This window comes from Harpia harpyja, chromosome 12, assembly GCF_026419915.1.
Source record: "Harpia harpyja isolate bHarHar1 chromosome 12, bHarHar1 primary haplotype, whole genome shotgun sequence".
Taxonomy (NCBI): domain Eukaryota; kingdom Metazoa; phylum Chordata; class Aves; order Accipitriformes; family Accipitridae; genus Harpia; species Harpia harpyja.
The window spans coordinates 44,255,478-44,267,897 of NC_068951.1; the positions used below are offsets into that span (position 1 = coordinate 44,255,478).

General features: G+C 39.2%; 1 protein-coding gene across 1 annotated transcript in view; it reads right to left on the reverse strand.

The window, feature by feature from the left end:
* ARHGEF26 (Rho guanine nucleotide exchange factor 26) overlaps positions 1–12,420 on the reverse strand; it is a 61,656-nt gene that overhangs the window by 19,531 nt on the left and 29,705 nt on the right. Inside the window, exons 6-9 of the mRNA XM_052804113.1 lie at positions 10,400–10,552; positions 9,777–9,906; positions 7,719–7,793; positions 5,475–5,564 (exon numbers count right to left, since the gene is read on the reverse strand). Of these exons, the coding sequence (XP_052660073.1) occupies positions 5,475–5,564; positions 7,719–7,793; positions 9,777–9,906; positions 10,400–10,552 (448 nt within the window). The remainder of the gene's footprint in view (positions 1–5,474; positions 5,565–7,718; positions 7,794–9,776; positions 9,907–10,399; positions 10,553–12,420) is intronic.

Sequence of the window (12,420 nt, forward strand, 5' to 3'; positions counted from 1 at the left end):
CAAGACTGCATGTCCTGGTCATACAGAGAACAGATCATCTCTGAAGCTGTACCACGACATACGACGCCAGAAAGACAAAGGTCCATTGCAGCGCTGCAGCTGTCCCACTGACCAGGGTTCCTCAGTCAGTGATTTCACTGACTGTTGCTAGCACCGAATCCAGCAGAGCTCGTATGCGGGAACATTTCTTCTAATGGCACACAGTGGACAGGTTCTTTCTGCCGGACTGTGCTGTCACTAGGCAATATGCTAAGCAAAGATACTGACCTCCTCTGCAGGTTTCACCCCTCATCGCTGGAATGACCCGTTTGGGTCCTAACTTGAATACTGAAGACGCTGGTACTTCTGTCTCTATGTACCTTTGGGTATCGCCCCCATGCTGGATAGGGCATCTGAAGATGCCTGGTACCTTCCCCCCGCTGGTACCAAAAAGGACTGGGCTCAGGGGGTAACTTCAGCAAGGGAAGCCTGAGCTGCACAACCTGTACCTTACAGGTTCTCCAGCAGGAGGTACGTGCTACCGCTGGAAAAGAAGAGGCATCCACCTTGCCCATGCTTACTAACATTTGTACCTAAGACCTGCTGCAGTAAATGGGTGCTTACTGCTAAATTTTATGGAGCTTATGTATTTTTACTCATCCCAAGCGAAATAACAAAATTTTTGTTTCTACTTTCAATATAACTGGCTTTCTGCTTATCAAACTTCCTACTTTCTTTGCTGCTGTTCAAATTCATTATCGGTCTTGCATGATTAAACTAATGAAGACAACAGCTTTTTTTCCCCTCATTTAAAGCACCTTTCACATGCTTGTAAAAAAATATTTCTACATTCAGCTTGTCAAGCTGTCATCTTCATTCTGCATGGGTTGTCTTTTATACCTTTTAATCACTTCAGCTGCCCTTTACTGAGCTAACTTCAACTTGTCAATACTTGCCCCATAGTAGTATGCCAAAACCAAAATGCAGTGCTTTGACTGTGATCTTGCTGTTGGAACAACAAATTAACAACTCCCTGATTTCATATGCAGCCACCCCCCCTTGTTTTTGAATTCTAAGGTACAATTTTACAGTGACTCTGAAATGGCACACAACAAAACAATTTTTCCACAGATGCTTTTTCTGCCACCACGCAGCACCGCAGAACTCTCTTCCTCGTGCTTTCCCTTAGGAGGTAGCGTACTGATGGCAGATGAAGGTTGCTCAAAATTGCAAAGCGTAGCAGCCCTCCAGAACTACTGCAAATTGTTACAAATTAAAGAAGCCTTACACTTTCTACCTTGCCCTAGACTTATTTGTGTCCCAACATACCCAGAACAAGCAGTAATGGATGTCCACCCTCACCTGGTACTTGATCACAGACATCCACTGGAACACGGCCTTTGCTATACTGTAGCCCTACATCAGGTACCTTTCAAAACCTGTATTCTTTCAAAGTGACTACTGATAAATACCAACATTTCATTTATCTGCTATGATTCCTAGTATCTTTGCATTCATGCTACCAAGACAGTATTAGTGAATTGAATCTCGACAAAATTCCCTTCGGACGTTTCTTCCCAATTTATCTAAGATCACATACTCTGTTTTGATGTATATGACTTTTTTGCCAGCTTCTAGTTTTGTATTACCCATCAGTTTATTAAATGCATTTGATATCGTATACTCCAATTTGGAAATGCAGAATTTTGTTTCAAATCCATATTTCATAAATAGATTTTTATCCAAGTGTTAGTGAATCAGAGTAAATCAATCTGGTTATAGATCACTGCAGCTTCAAGTTCGTTGATTGATATTGTCACTCATCTCAGATCAGTGGCTAACTTAAGACTTCTATCAATCCAAGTTTACTACTTTCTCCTAGGACTGTATCATGTAATTTTTCTTATGGGTGGTCATTTTGTTACAGACACCTCACAGGCCGATTTAGCTCAGTACGCAGACGTGACACTCCCAGCGGAACTCCCAAGCTCCACCGCTGAAATCAAAGTTTTATATCAACATTCGGCTTAAAAAACATTTGGCGTACTTTCAATCAAAACTCTGCTGGTTCAGTACCTTCAAGTAACATGAAAACGAATTTTCTAAACAAATGGCTTTTACATTTCCTGCAGTGCAGTAACGGCTCCATGTGACGATACAGGACTGTGAAACATCGGCCCATACCCTAACAGTGTGACACCATCGCGCTTTTTGTGACTTTACAAAATTGAAAGACTTTAAGCTAGATGGTCCTTAAACACAGAAGTCACAAACAAGTTTGTTTCATGAACACAAAAGCATGTTTGCAGGAAAAAAAAAAACCACGATTTTTTCTCATGCTAAAGATGAAAATTTAAGAATAAAAACTTCTGAATCTTAATTAAAAATTGAATTCTACAGATTAGCCATGTACAAGTGACATACTGTCTGAGTAGCTTCTCTTGTACTCCCATGCAATACTCTACAGTTACATCTAATAAAATAATAAAGTTAAACAAAAATCGCAAAACACTCCATGAGGTTGAGCAAGAACAGAAATAGTATACCTAATTTATAATGATTATAAAACAGAATTATAGCACCATGATGATTGTTTTACAGACAAAAAGTACTTTAAAAATTTCTATTTGAGGATGAACTAAAATTCCTCTAATCTGTACTCCGAGTGAGTTCATCACATTTTCCTAATTGACTGTGTTCCAGAGGCAGCTTGTTTTTATTTTAATATTAATTTTTCCTTAATTGCCAAAGAGAGTACATCATGTATACCATCTCCTTTCTACATAAAACAAGCTGTTGGAACTTAAAAATGTATTGAAATGTGGCCAAGCAGCCTTTCATATGCCAGCTGGCAAGTTCTCAAACCACAGATAGGTCTAAACCACTAAATGGTTATATTTAAGATGCACAAAGGAGAAAAAAAAAACTTGCATTAAAAAATACAGAAAAACAAAATACATGAAGTTGCTATTACTCCCATGAAACTAGTGAGAGCTGCTAGTTACAGCATGTGCAGAGAATTATACAGGGCCTTTCGCTTCTGCAAAGTCGGGATCGATAGCGTGCATCCTCTTTCCACGGGGAAAGCAAGAGACTACAAACCTTTTAAGCACTTAAACACCATTAGGTACTTCTGTAGATCTGAAAACTATGAATAAAACCACAAAGTGGATCGCCCAAGGACTTCGGACTACCCAAAACTCTATTTTAGGCTATCCAAAGACTTGATACTATTATCACCATTGTTAGCAAATGTAGTGATGCCACTTGTTAAGAAGTGTTTTATTTGTTGTTGTCATTGTTATAAGTAAATATTATTATTTTAGTCAAAGTTTGAAAATAAAAATACTTGAGACAAGTTGAAAAACTAGTTTTTGGAGAGAGCATTTCCTCAAAGACTGACCAAGACCCTTTAAAGAACTGTGTTTTTAAAAACATGAACCTCTTCTTAGTACATGTATGATAATAAACTCTTCTCACAAAAGAATACTCATTACATAATGGTTTGAGACATTATTTACAGAAATGGTATTTTGAAAAAGTAGATGTACTTGAAGTATCTTGGAAGTACACTAAAACCCCTACTAACTATGATTATGTCTGCTATTTTTTCCTACCGAAAAGTCTGATTGTAGAGGATTTTTTTAAATAAAAGCCTAAATTGTATTATCAGTACTAGAAAGAAAAAACTTTGGAATATCTCAGTATCCTAAGACTCTTCAAAATTATTTGAGGGTTAACAGCACCTGCACTAGCAAGACAAAAGCTTGGGATTATTGAAGTGAACTGTTTTAATAAAGGTGTAGTTTAGCTTAAGTAATTCCACCTACACTGAAGTCTGCTGTTGCACAGCTTGCTGTTCCAGGCAGCTATCACACGATTTTGGTTGCGCAGCTGATGCTGCCAGATGTGCTATCATAGGCAAAGCAGGGTGACTCCTGCCTGCAGGTGTGACCCGAGATCCACCGCACCCAGCTGTTGGGAAAGCCAGCTGGGCTGACGTACTTCACACCGCTGCCTCCTTGAATTCCGCAGTGTGCGGCACTCTAACCTTCCCCTGCTCTCAATCATCTCCCGCAAAAAGGATGACTCCTCAAACTGACAGTTTTTACAGCAGACTATCAGAATCTCGTAGAAATGGATCATAATTTTAAGAAACACATCCTAAGGTGACCAGAAATAGGCCTGGTTTTTTGTTTCATGCTGCTGTAAATCCGGAGAGTCAAATACTATTAGGAACCTTCCCTGGCCTTTAAGTATTTACTTGGGCATACTTTTCCTATCACGTACATGAGAACATCTCATCACCAAGCAGCAGCAGTCGGCCTTTCTCCTAATGGCAAAATCTTCACAGCAACTTAACTTTGTCTTTAAGGCAGAATACTTAATTCAATATATATTAGAAAAACATTTTGCTGTAACATAGCCCTTCTACTTAAAGTACTTGACCAAATTTTTTTTTATCCAGCCATAAGAGATCATTTCTTTGCAAGAATTACTGTGTGATATGAAGATGCTACTGAAGTTCCACTGTTTACTGTATCAATTACAAATCCTAATTCACTCTTTAAAGAAACACACGGTTGGTTCTTCAACTGCAGTTAGAAATCTAAGCAGAACTTCAAAACTACCTACAGCTCACAGAAAAGAGTCAATTCACATGTGATGAAATTTATCAGACCTTGTTCACATGCTGCCAGACAACGTGCCACAATGAGAAACAGAACTGCTTTGCAATGCAACACGTCCCCCAGAAACGTTTCTTTAATCCATCCAGCAAGTTCCCACTCTACAAGAGACTTCAACAGATCAGTTAATTAACGAGGTGTGCTGTTCAGTGACACAGCCTCCATTTGCAGCGGAGAACTGCAACGATTCTTGTACAAATTAGAAATGATGCTGTCCATTCTTCCGCTTTTGTTTTACGTGAAGAGGAAGAAGAGAGAAAAAAAAAAACAATTCAAGGCCTGGCAAGCCTTGAGGAAATGGATGACAAGAAGGAGGGACACAGAGGCAACAGGTGATTCTGCGTGTGAACAGTGACAAGACCATCACGCACATTGTTATGAGTTACATAAAACAGCATAAAACTGTGCCATGACTGATATTAGTAGGTACTGTCACTCCAACAGGGACAGGGTTTCATCCACAAAGGTAAATCCAGAGTCTGGACATACCCCATTCTGCAGTAATTAATGCTAATTTATTCTTTTTAAAAATATATAACCCAATACTCTCTTTCCCTGAAAAGCCTCAACTTGAAGCTTAATCTGCTTGGTTAGATGCAACAGCCCTTAGTTACTCTTTGAGTTTCCAGGGCTTCAGCAACCCCAGAATATGAACTTGTCCTCCCTGACTGAAAAGTCCTGTCAATATCACAGCGCACACCTATTTACTTTGTTTATGCTGGCAACGAACCTTTCAAAACTTAAGATGTAGTCAAAGCTATTCATATGGTACATGATTTGTGGTCAGAAACATCATCATCATCATACCTTGATTTTAAATTCCAGTTGGGAGTTAATTGTGTACATCATTTCTGTCCTTTCCATTTTCCGAGCACCTTCGTTGCATAAACGCACCAGCTAGAAACAAGACATTTATTTAACAGGTTTAATGTACTCAAGACTAGCAATACAAACTTTTGTTCCTTTATAAAATGCTCTTCTGGGGAAGCGTAAAACTCCGAAAGGAACTGACATTTTCACACTGGGTCACACACATAATGCTTTCAAGACCAGACTGAATGCGGCCCTGAGTGACCAAGTTGGACTTGATAGCTGATTCTGCCTTGAGGCTGGACTGGATGACCTCCTGAGATCCCCCTTTATCCTATGATACTGTGATAATTATTTATTCTCAGGGGAGTCCAGATAGTACAAAGGTTCAGCCCAAAGCTCTGGGAAGAGTTCTAGCTCTCTGATCCAAGTTAATGACCAATTCCAAAATAAACAGCCTTCCAGACCAACCCATCAGTGCGGCATGCTGCCATGTCTACCACGCACACCCAACTCATTCACAGGAGGAAGTTCCAATGCAAACGTTACAGTACCATCTTGTTAAACCAAGGCAAACAGCATCCCAGAAAAAGTTTTACTGCAGCTGACCTTCAGAATGCAGTTTTAAAGCAGGCTACAGTTTTACTGAAGTCTGCATATGGGGGTGGGGAGCATGCAGAAACAGGGGAGCGAAGACAGAAAGACATGAAAATGCGTTCCCCTTAGCCCTGCAACATCACACGTGGATTTCCCAGCCACCAACAGGCCTTTTCTCCTTTTATAATTGAACACTTCACACACCACGCGCTGTTCCTACAGAAAAACCCAACTGTGTTGGCAGCAGTACAGTGCTGCCGAGTTTAGGGTATTTTCCTAAGTAATAAACAGACAGTAATTTAGACATAAAAATGCTCCCTAGTGGCCTTTCTTAAATAAAACAATTTAGTTTTTAATGCTTCAGTGCTCTTCCTGTTTGCATTATTTATGCATGGAAAACATCAATTTTTCCCTTAAAGTAGGCAAGAATGTTCAAGGCCCAAGGCAATGTCTAGCCCAACATGCAGAGAAAGATTTTGTTTTAATAAACAGCGCCCAGTACTTCACATTTTACAACAGTCTATGATGCACTATAGTTTCTGAAATTCTGAGATCTTGGAGGCAAAAAAGAGCCAGTCCTTGGATCTTTAGGTTTTCTTTTCATACCACAAAGTTCTGTTTTAAAGAGTTGTCTATTTCCAGAACATAAATATATTAAACAGATGGATTGGAATTTCCCACCAGTTTAAAAAAAACAACAGTAATCTGATTACTCAGGTTCAAATGGAAGGAACCAGAATTTATTATACAAGTAAATGCTGCCGAAATTTACAATCTACGCATGGAAGGAAAATGGACTTGTGCTCTTCTTCCACCACTGATTCTTGGCAAAAAAGCATGACTACAGGAGGAGAAGAGAACAACTTTGAACAACTGACAGAAGGTGACCTGGTTAACTTACGATGAAAGAAGAAAGAATGCTTAAGTTTGCTTAGAAGATTCAGACTTTCTTTTCTCTACTGTCAGGACAGCATTTTGGGTTTTTCTATATTTATGGTCCACCATAAGGCTTTCTGTTGGAATGACTGGCAGCAAACAGAATACATTTGTCCAACTACACAACGAAACAGGCGAACAAAATGAGTAATAAACATGAGCATTAACTCTCAAGTGTCCTGGGTTTGGCTGGGGCAGAGTTGTTTTTCACAAGAAGCTGGGAGGGGGCACAGCCAGGACAGCTGGCCAGAACTAGCCATGGGAATATTTGATACCCATATGATGTCATGCTCAGTATGTAACTGAGGGAGCTCAGGGCGGGTGGGGGATGAGCATCAGGTTCTGGGTGGTGAGCAACTGCATTGTGCATCACTCGATTTATACATTCTTTTATCAGCATTATTGTCATTATTGCTACTTATTTCCTTGTGTTGTCCCATTAAACTGTCCCTATCTCAACCCACAAAGTTTTACCTTTTTCTTCTGATTCTCCTCCCCAACCCCCTGGAGGGGGGAGGACTGAGCAAGCAGCCACGTGGTGCTTTGTTGCCGGCTGGGGTTAAACCACGACATCAAATGACTAACAAAAACCAAAAGCAGCCACTTCTCACAGTGGATTTTTGAAATGACAAAAGCATGCAGTGCAATTTAGGAAGGAGAACAGAGCAGAAAAAATTCTGCATCCAGATTAAACTTTTAAGAACACACCTTGCTTACTTCTTTCAGAGCTTGCTTGCAGTTCTCATATTTCGATGAATCTTTAGGAGTTTTCTGACAAATAGTCTGAAATAAAATGTCAGTTACTTCAGAGGACTAAGCAGCACAGATTGTAACAAATACAGAATTTTATATACATATTAATTGAAATCAAGGAGGTGAAGTCACAGCTGTAGACTGGGATAAATGAGGGAACACTAGGACCCTTCTTCAGAGTGCTCTGTCACTCTAAGGAATGCCTCCCTTGAAAGCTTTTTGGAGCACTGTGATGTCTGGCACCTCTTGGCCAACCTCCAGCCATGGCAGCGGAAGAGGCAGGCTGCATCCTTCCAGGAAAGGGAAAGTTTCTGCCATCTCGTGTCTCAACTTCTTGCAAACCACAATGAAATCCCACTGCAGCTGTGCATAACAGGTTCTTCCTGCTTCAATGTTAAGCTTTTCCTGGAAGTTGAAATACCCATTTATGTACAACCATACTTGCAATAAGAAAACTGTACCAGATTCCTCTGTCTGACCTCTTTGTGGAAGGTAAGTATTTCCAAAGGAAAAACAGAAAAAGGCTCTTAAGGCTACACTGTTATGTGTAACATGGAAAAATATACATAACAGTATTATTTTATTAAAACAAAAAAACACATGGAAGGGAAGATGGCTGCAGCATCCAAACACAGGAAGTGCTGGAAAGTAATGAAAAGTAAATCTGATCTATGACTTACATGACAGTTTTAAGAATAAACCGTCAAAAGATATGAGTCAGAGGTGAAGGTGAAGCCCTACCAGAAACAGGCATTTTGAATCAACGACAGACCAGTTAAATCACTTTTTTGATTGAGAAACAAGAACATCGTAAGATATTTCACATTAAATTAGTCTTTGGTTTAATTACATTCCCTCCTCTCTAAATGTAGAGCGCGCCGTATTTCTGGTACTGAAGCCTTAAAAATCAAGTTCACTTTCAAGTCTCAATAAAAGGTTTACACAATCATCTCCAAGAAAAACAAATAAACAAAACTGAAACAGTGGAAAATAAAATGCTTAGTTCACTTTTTTAGATTCTTTTAGCCAAAGAGAGGAAGGAGGTGAAGAAAAGAAAAAAAAAAACAAGAAGCAGAAGGCATACCTAGTGAAACACCAAAGTAATACCGGATTATTATTCCATTTTTTACCTAGAAACGTACTGCAAAGAAGAGAGTATTCAACATTCATGAATGAACTAAGTAACTATCCAGATGATCAAACTCATCAGTGCACAATTTGCAAATATATAGGAGAACAAAATTATTAGTCCTCTTTCTGGATCCTACCAATGCTAGAATCTGAGCATGGATTTTTGGACAACCAAAACCAGACCACTATTGCTGGTTGTCCAGCTCATAAATATAGTTCTAGCATCTTAACCAAAATACCATGAGCCTTGGCGTGAACTTTGCTTCACAAATATTCACTTGCACTTCATCACGCTTCCTAAGTCACCCGGTAACCTGCACAGGAAGGGAACATCTCACAGCATAACACACTGCTGGGAAACCGAGTGTATCAATACTGCTCCAGTCACGAATAGCTCACGTGCCCTTGAGAACGGAGTTCATTCTGCAGGGTTACACTGTGACCCTCTTAACTGAGGAGCTTAACGACCCTGTTCCTGAAAGTAAGTATTTACTGCAAAAGGACCCTTACCTAATCTATATGATAGGGAGTCTTGTTTTCTAAACTGCAGGGTTTAATTTTAATCCTAACACTATATACAATTTCTGTGCTAGGTTCCTCCTTGGTTTCAGGATCATTTTGACCCTTTACTGTACAATTCTTCTATTAGAATGTCTAAATATTTAACTTTTGAATGAGGGATCAGGAGCAGGAGGTACCAGTCGCAGTAACCAAACAAATGCTACAGCACTTCATAATCAATAGACCAGTATCTACAGCCCTGTACCTGGTGTAAGTAAGAAGATACGAAAGACTGGGTTGAACTAGGAATGGAATAGGAAGGAATGCTAACATTAAAAGAACATGCATCAAAGAAAAACAGAAAAATAACTCTGTTCTTACATCCATCAGTAAGGGAAGACGAGTAACTCTCTGCATGGGAAGAATGAGGAAAGAGATCATTGGTAAATTCCGGCAATCTTCATGGGACTCAATCCGTGATAACACCTCTTTAAATGCTGGATTTGTGGCTCTGGTGGGAAAAAGGGGGAGAGAATTAAACAGTATGTTTTACCAAAGAATTGTGACAGCTGCTAGATTTTAAATAAATCATAATTTTATTAATAGGAAAGTGTGATTTGAAGGAATCATACCAACTAAACCTTCAGCTTTATTTATGTAGATATGCAAGACCAGTAGTGAGATTTAGAAACCTCAAGTTCTCCCATACATGACCGTGAGTGCAGACAGACTCATACATAACAAACAAGGAAAGTGTATCTTGACACTGATTAAGCTGTACTTACCAGTGGAAAGGGAACGTAACACATGACCACAAATAGGATTGGACTATGCAGCCAGCCACACTGTCACTCTCGATTACTTCAAAGGAACTTGTGTACATTAAGAAAAGCTAAGCATGTAAGTACATGCTTAGTTGGAAGCCATAGGTTTTGCACAGCCTACTACTCACTCCTACTACAAAGGGGGTGATTTTGCAGTTGTATTTTAAAATCAGTACTTACAGTAATTTCTGCAGTGTTCGCTGCTGATAGACTTCATTGGTGCAGTATTTTACATATGGATCAAACGTTGAAGAAGTATGCTTTTCAACTATATCACTGATATCATCAATAAAGATGTTGTTCTGATGTCTTGCTTCAAGTTCTTTAAAGAACCTGTGAAAAAAAGAAAATAAATTACTCATTTTTACAAAAAAAATAGCAGACTTTCTCTCACAACATTTTACACTTCACCTGATGCAACCCATGACATTTGTAAACTAATGACAACTTGAATGGTTTGTGAAAGGGTGACATCATCTCTCCTTTGGCAGAACAATAAGGGAAATCTTTACAAGATAGAAGTCAAAGGCTGCCAGTGTCACCTGGCAGAGCTCAGTATAAGCAATGCTGGCAAAGTTACTTCCCATTCTCTAGCTGCCAAAACCGAAACAGCATTACTGATCTGGTTAGACTAGAATGTCCAGAAACAGGGCTGAAAAAGAAACGAAACAACTTCAAGCTCACATTAACACATTTCCTCTTGTAATAAAGGATGTACAAAACCAGAACTTCAATGAAATAAAGTTATGTGTGAACTGCTGAACTAAGAGCAAAAAAACATACAGCAGGCTGAGCTGGACAAGGTGCTCACGTACCAAATACTTCCATCTACCACTGAAAACAAACACCGACTGGAAACAGTGAAAATGGGAACAGAAACCAAAATTCTGAGCCGACTTTCTCCTCTAAACAAGCTTGTTCTAAGAACTTCCCTATTGTTTGTCCTCTGTTCCACATGCAAGTCCCTTTGGCCTCTGAAAGCTTTCCACTCCTTTTTGCATTTCTGATTTTACCAGGAAAAAAAGCCTTTATTTCTGTGATGCTCATTAGAAATATCTTACTATTTGGGGTGTAAGAGCCCACACAGATCAACTATTGCAGGTCACTAGAATTACCTGCACTGACACTCTGACATCAGTGTAATCCTTAAAAATCTAGAAGCTGCTGAAAATCTCTCATATACTAGTCTTGCCTGCAGCCTTTACACAAGATGATTCACTAGAAGAATCCTGAAGTCCCTAGAGTAAACCAGCTAATAAAAAAAATTCTTGGAACACATCATCTCACATCAAGCTAAAATATTTTGAGACATGTTCTATTTTATTTTGGTCCTTTATTACATTTTCTCATTACTAACACTGGCTCTTCAAAATCTGTCACCTTGCAGCATTTCATTTTTAAGTGCTGCACCAATACTCTCTATAGTTTGTTTTACAAACATCAAATGTAAGAAGAGGAGAACAGGATGAACAGAAGCTTATCATATACTGTTTAACAACATGGGTTAACTAAATTAAGATTTTTTTCCAGGTGTGCTTAGAAGCAGCTGCCTGAATTGAGTGGTTGCCAGATTCCCACTTCGTCAATCCCACAGTCAAAAGAATCAAGGCGGGGGAGTTGTTTTGGTTTTGGATTTTTTGTTTGGTTTTGTTTTTTAAAGTTCTGATACATTAACTGCAGATTGAACTGACTGATGTTTATCAGTATTACCATTTAATGAACAACAGGACACTGCCTACAAATAGATATAACACTGCCTACTACAGTGCACAGTTTTCCACTCACTCTTCCCCTTTAAGTGGTGCAGCAGTATTTTTTAATAGCCTGCCACATTTGGAAGGCAGAGTCTTCCAGCATCCTTCTATCCTCCACCCATCTTATTTCAAAGCACAAAATATTTCAAGTTGTCACTGAGTTGTATTATGCTACTTATTTGGTTTTTTAGTATCAAGAACAGTACTAGCTGGCAAAGCATACTAAGTTGCTATGCGATCTCATACAATACACAGACAAATACTAAAGTTAACAGTTGCCTGAAATTTCACTGGGGTCCAAGAGGTGGGAGGGAAGGAAAGTCTCCAAGTCACACAGTCTACAATTTCTCATGAACCACAACAGTCAGATTTCAACCGCTGACCACTGAAAACCGCAGACAACTGGAATTTGTTTCTGCTCTACTCAAGACATGTTTATAGTTGGGA